Genomic DNA, 6,000 nt, shown 5'->3' with positions numbered 1-6,000 from the left:
GCCGGCTTCTGCCACTGCCACGGCGGTAATGGGAAACTCTGTCTCAATGTAGTCGGCGGCATTCTTTGTCCGCGGGTCCCAGATACCAATGGTGCCGTCGTCGCTGCCGCTGATCAGCATCTCCTCGCCGCGCTTTGTGATGTCGAGCGTGTTGATGATCTCCTCGTGGCCAATGTAACGCCGTATGCGCTGGCCCGATGTCAAATCCCAGCTCGCAAGATGCATATCGGCGGAGGCCGAGAACAGTATGGACGAGTCCCGCGACCACTGCAGATCTAGGACGGCACCGCGGTGACCGTTGAGCACGCCGTAGTTCTCGCAGTCGCTGTGTGATCGCCACAGAAGTATACTGCGATCCATGGAGCCCGAGGCAACGAGATTGCCCGTCGGGTCGAATTTGGCGGCAAAGACCTCGCCAGAGTGGCCGGTGAGTTCCATGACCGGGGCATCGAGACTGCTCGTCCGCGGGGCCTAGATAGCAACAATCAGTTAGCAAGAGGCGGCAGCAGCCGCGGTTGCGGTTCTCTCGGGCGAGCATAGGGACGTGTCCTCACCGACTGGATCAAGGCACCGCTCGAGGAGCCGTTTCGATGGGCCAGTGCGGTACTCGTTCCGACATTCTGGCGCTTGACAATCATCTGCCCTGCGGCGCCTGGATCGTCCGACGGGCGACGAGGGCGCTTCTCTGCCATGCTGGGCGTTCGTACGGGACAGACGGCGAAACGGGAGCGGCAAAGAGGCGGGGTAGAGGTGTAGGGCAAGCAGAGTGCCGAGACGGCCGAGTGTAATGCTTCAATGGATCAGTTAAACCGCCCGAACTTGTTGCGCGGCAGCCGAGCTCAGGTATAGTACAGTATCGCGAATCGCGAATGGGCGTACCGTAGCCGCGTGGACTGGACTCTGGACTGGCAGCTCCAATGGAAGGAAACAAAATCCATCGGCGGCGCTAATGTTCCGGGCCGACGAGATGACGTCGGCGTTTGGGCTGGCCGAGCGCCGACGCCCAAGGTCCCCCAGGAGGTCCCCCAAGATCCCAATTGCTCTGTTCCACTGTTCTGGCCTGTCACTGTGACTTTCTGCCTTTGTGCCCCGCCGTTCCGCCCACGCCCAGGTAGACCATTCCACCCTGGCGCGACCCCCCCGTCCACGTCGCCTTCACCGCCCTACATTCTGCCACGGTTCATCGCGGCGACAGCGGCAGCACAGCGGAATGCGATAAGCAACAACGACGACGACGACGACGACGAAGACGACGACAGAACAAATAACACGCCATCTCCGACGCCTCGACTTACCAAGAACATACATAAAAGGGAGTGGCCGACGGATTACGCGGCGGTTCAATGATCTGACGAGCCACCATCCTCTCTACCAGGCCCATCAGCTGGTGTCAGAGCCATGTCGGCAAACAAGGCGGCCCGGGTGGGCGAGGAGTACGTCCCAAGCACCTGTCCCATCTGCCATATATTGAAGCCCTGAATATTCCAAAGCTGACACGAGCCCGCTGCAGGATCTGGAAGTGAGTCTTCCCCCCCGCTCCCCTGTCGAGCACGAGCGTCCCAAGACATCGCGAGCCCACTGACCATTCATTCCTGCAGGGGCCGCATAGACAAGGTCAACGCCGAGCTCGTTACCCTGACCTACGGCACCATCGTCGCCCAGCTGTGCAAGGACTTCGAGGCCGACTACGTCGAGGTGAATAAGCAGCTCGACCGCATGGGCTACAACATTGGGCTGCGTTTGATTGAGGACTATCTCGCCAAGTCAAACACGATGCGCCGGTGTACCAACTTTCGAGAGACGGCCGAAATGATATCCAAGGTGCGTCCGCTCGTTGCGGCATCTTATGCCATCCCTACCGCGTTTGTCGCTGTCTCTAATACCACGCTGCTCCTGGTCTCAGGTTGGCTTCAAGATCTTCCTCAACATAACACCGACCATCACCAACTGGACCAACGACGGCAAGCAGTTCTCTCTCGTGTTCGAGGAGAACCCCTTGGCCGACTTTGTCGAACTCCCCGACGACGGCCGCGCGCAAGACGAGCTCTGGTACTCCAACATTTTCTGTGGTGTTCTGCGAGGCGCCCTGGAGATGGTTCAGATGCAGGTAGAAGCGCACTTTATCAGTGACGTCCTCAGGGGCAACGATACAACGGAAATGCGGATAAGCTTGATAAGATACATCGACGATGAGCTGCCGCCTGAGGACGACTAGCCAGGCGAGAATCGGCCGGGGGCAGGCGCAACATGTACAACTAGATTAATAGGGATCCGGACACTGCGAATAGAATGGTGGGCTGATAACTGACTCCCGTCACTTCTTTGTGCCACAATCAAGTTAGAGCCGCCAAAGTAAAAGTGCTGTCATTCACACCTGCCAGCCAACGCCAGATTTGAGCGTCTGTAGCTTGGCAATCTGCATGTCCTCCTGCTGACTGCATAGCAGCATAGCAGACAACAGAGTGAAGTCGGAAAAAGCTTTCTTGGCATTCTTGCATGGAGCATTGCTCCTGTCTCGGGACACGCGGAAGCCTAGCGGGCAAGCACTGCAAGCCCCAATGTGCCTATAGTATATTCTTCCAGCGACACATATTAAGCCTAATCCAGAGACGGGACGCGCCGTTGTCTTTCCAATCCCGCTGCCGGGCCCCGCTCCGCGTCCCTGGCTCGCTTCCGCAGGGTCCGGCTTCCTGCAGACGTGTGGCTCTCTGACGCCGGGTGGCTAGTTGATGCAGCAGCTCCTCTCTAGGATGAGATAGATCGCAAATACAAACAAAAGAGTAGCCGTGCGGCGGCCAAAATGCCGGGTCCAGAGTCGCATTGCAGTGAGAGAGCTCACTACTGGCTTGGGGGGTCCAGCACCGCTTAGATGCGTCGTACCTGCGTTGGTTCATGCGCCAGGCTGATCGCGGCGCTCGCGGCTGAGTGACGTCCCGCAGCCAGTCACCAGTTGATGGGCCACGGCATTGTAACGGGGATTGTCAGATAAGATAGAGCGGAGAAGAGAGAGGACTATTTCTCAGTCCATACCACCACACCAAGCGGTTCCGGCTTCCTGGTCCTCGTCTGCTTTACCATGTCGGACAAACCTATAATCAAAGTAGACAAGTTATGTGCGACTTCCACCCTACAAACCCCTGTATTGAGTATGCACGTGTGGCGAAAAAGCGATCGGTACTTGATATCCACTTTCAACTGTCAGATGGTGTCATGAGCTAGTTCGTTCCCCAGACAAGCCCAGGATAGGGGAAAGAAGGGTTGGAAAATAAAAAGGAGTCCTCCTTGGCTCAGCACTAACAGCTAGAATGACAAGGTTGACGCGGTTGAACGGTGGGGAACTAGAGAACGCGCCGCTGATCTCGCCCCCAGAGATCTGCCCTTTGCTCCGTACTCCGAAACCTAATCATGGAGTGTTGCCGAACACAAGCGTTTTATAATCACCAGCAGCGGACGCTACGCAGAAAGCCATACATGTACATATTGCTAGGAACGTAGCCGGGGCATGAAATGTACGACAATGGAAGGAGTCCGTCTTTCCTTGTCTTCAGCAGCTCTCCCTAATAAGTAGACAAACCTGCCACTCTTCAGTCTTGAGGCCTTATAGCTGTCGCGCCGATGTCCCACTGGTACATTCAAGTTCTGCCGGAGGCCGGCATCATACACGGGCAGCCAACTTTCCGATTGTGCTCGTGTTGGTCAGTGCCTTCTCAGGCACATCCAATCATTATGCAATGAGGGGCAGTTGACAACAGGCCTGACGCTGGCCTATGAATGAGAGTTGGCACATCATCAACACGAGGGGAAGAAAACTTGACTTCACTGGGAAGTCTATAGGGTGCTGCATATCCCCACGGAGGCGACCCAGTCCTTGCCATGTAGAGAAGCACATTGAGGCCGTAACCTGAGGCTTTTGCGATTTGACAACCTATACGAACTTGTAGTGACAGGGATCTGGGTGTTCCCGCATATCGCCGGCCTCAACACAGCGCATCGAACGAGGAGCGAGATGGCAAAGTACCGGTATATGATATGAGCAGACAACTTACGACAGCACGAGAGCAACAGCACAACAACGGGCTGCAGCCGGAAGAACGTTCGACGCGGTTTTCACTCTAGCTAATTCATGAGGGCGTCTAATCTAATAATTCGGCTTTCATTTCGGTGTGCTCCAAAGTCCTAGGTTGCGATCCGGATTGACGTTGTTCCCGCCGCCAAGGCCACACCCTCTGGGAGCGAGTCTGCCCGCGGACTATCCAGCACAAGTCGGCACAGAAATATGCAATTGACACGCTCTCAACTCGAGGAGATTCCCCAGAGCTGCGCCATCAACCTGACCTATAAAACCCCTCCGAAACACTGTAGGATGCATGCGCAGGTCGAATCGACGCGTGCCAGGTCGTCCGTCGCGAACATGAAATTGGCGTAGTGCGCCAAGGCCGGGATTGCTGCCTTAGCGGCCTTAACAGCCTTAAAACTGGGGTGTCGTGCTCACAGCTACGCAGGAGCGAGGCACCCAAAACGGCGAGTTGCGAGGAAATCAAGCTTTCGGCCATGCTGAAATGTGCGCACGACATCGGCCCTGCTCCGTGGGCTGTCTCAATGCGCGTGGTCTCGTCCAGACCTCTCTGGGACCTCTCGATGCCCCCAGCCCTTGGAGCCCTGGGAGCCCTTGCGCTGAGCTGACTGACTGGAACTGGAGCTGGACTGGATCTGGATGTCGCAAGTAGTCCGTAGTCCTGGCCCCGAGCACAGCTCTCACCACCACCTCCCCAGGCCCCCATCCATCTAAGCCCACCCAAACTAGCTCAGAGACACTGACAGCAGACCTTCTTCCTCCCTCCTCTGCATTCTCTGAATTTACCCCAGGAGTTCTCATGGGCATCGTGCTACTCCCGTTCTGTTGAATGCCACCAGAGCCGTAGAGACTCTCCGCAGTGCCCATCCTGCTCTTTTCCCGGCACCATTACCGGCGAACAGCGCTGTATTAGCAGCTCCGGGAAGCGAAGATATAGAGAAGCGCACCACCGGCCGCGCACACGCTAGGAGCCGTGGCTAGCTGCCCCAGGGTACCCATTTTAGGGCCTACCAGTGTTCGTACAGCGCACTGCACTGCACTGTAGCGCGCGCAGGGCCCAGCGTCTTTAGCTGGCCGGCTCCCTGTATTCACCTGGGCTCTGGACTACGGCTATAGCTACAGCTTCAGCCACAGCGGATTCAAAGTCTGCTGGAACTTTCCCTTCCCCTTCCATCTGCCCCAATCGCCACCTGGGTTCGTCCCCAGCCAGCCGGTCTCTCAGATTCGCCGTGTTATTCCCTCCCCCTCCCTCCATTGGCGACATTTATTTGTTCGAACATCGAAGAAAATCGCTTGAGGTCGGAACGGAACTGGCCCCCTTAGTGTTCTTGGACGTGACTGGAAATATTTGTCGAAAGGCGGCGGTCGTTCTCGACGTATTTTCCAGATCCAGATCCAGTTCCAGTTCCCATCGCGCCATCCATTCCGGACCGGACAGTGGTCTCTCTGGGGTTGATCTCGGATGCCCAGCCCCCATTGCCCATCACTAGTCTGCCCACCAGCAAGCACCACCCAGGCCACCCTCAGACTTTGGGCCCCCGGTGCAACCCATCCTGCACGGCATCCATCCTATCTCACCACGAACCCCAGCCCCAGCCCGGCGACCAAGACAGACATATCGTCGACCACATACTTCCAGACAGACGGACGGGAGGATACAGACCCAGCCGACGAGCACGCCCACGAGTGATCCGACTTGTCGTTGCCAACGTTGCCGTCGCCACCCAGCAGCAGCGCCAACAGTGTGTCGCTGATGACCGGTTCTGAGTCGTGTCGCCCTGCTTCAGCACTCTTCACGACTTGCAGGACAGGCACCGCAGCTCGCTCTGTTCGACGACTGTCGCTAATCGCCCCCCGGGGTCCAACTTACCTCTAACTCTTAACTTACCTACTCTCTACTCTCTCGCGGCTCCAGCGCGCGACTG

At 57.1% G+C, this 6,000-nt stretch overlaps 2 protein-coding genes across 2 annotated transcripts; one reads left to right on the top strand and one right to left on the bottom strand.

Moving 5' to 3' along the window:
* On the bottom strand, positions 1 to 692 carry JN550_013034 (uncharacterized protein; the record flags this gene model as incomplete). Its single annotated transcript, XM_049311577.1, has 2 exons — positions 1 to 471; positions 555 to 692. Coding segments are annotated over 2 exons (609 nt in total), but the record flags the coding sequence as incomplete, so codon positions are not given.
* Positions 693 to 1,398: 706 nt separating this feature from the next.
* On the top strand, positions 1,399 to 2,215 carry JN550_013033 (uncharacterized protein; the record flags this gene model as incomplete). The annotated part of the gene is made up of 4 exons (XM_049311576.1): positions 1,399 to 1,433; positions 1,511 to 1,519; positions 1,599 to 1,821; positions 1,904 to 2,215. 4 exons carry the CDS (start codon positions 1,399 to 1,401, stop codon positions 2,213 to 2,215), a joined length of 579 nt encoding a protein of 192 aa, XP_049165025.1.
* Positions 2,216 to 6,000: the final 3,785 nt, after the last annotated feature.

The sequence above is a fragment of the Neoarthrinium moseri genome (genome assembly GCF_022829205.1).
Source record: "Neoarthrinium moseri strain CBS 164.80 chromosome Unknown scaffold101_Wmoseri_CBS_16480, whole genome shotgun sequence".
Taxonomy (NCBI): Eukaryota; Fungi; Ascomycota; class Sordariomycetes; order Amphisphaeriales; family Apiosporaceae; genus Neoarthrinium; species Neoarthrinium moseri.
The sequence above is the reverse complement of the archived record's forward strand: the minus strand, read 5'-3'. Positions and strand labels throughout refer to the sequence as shown.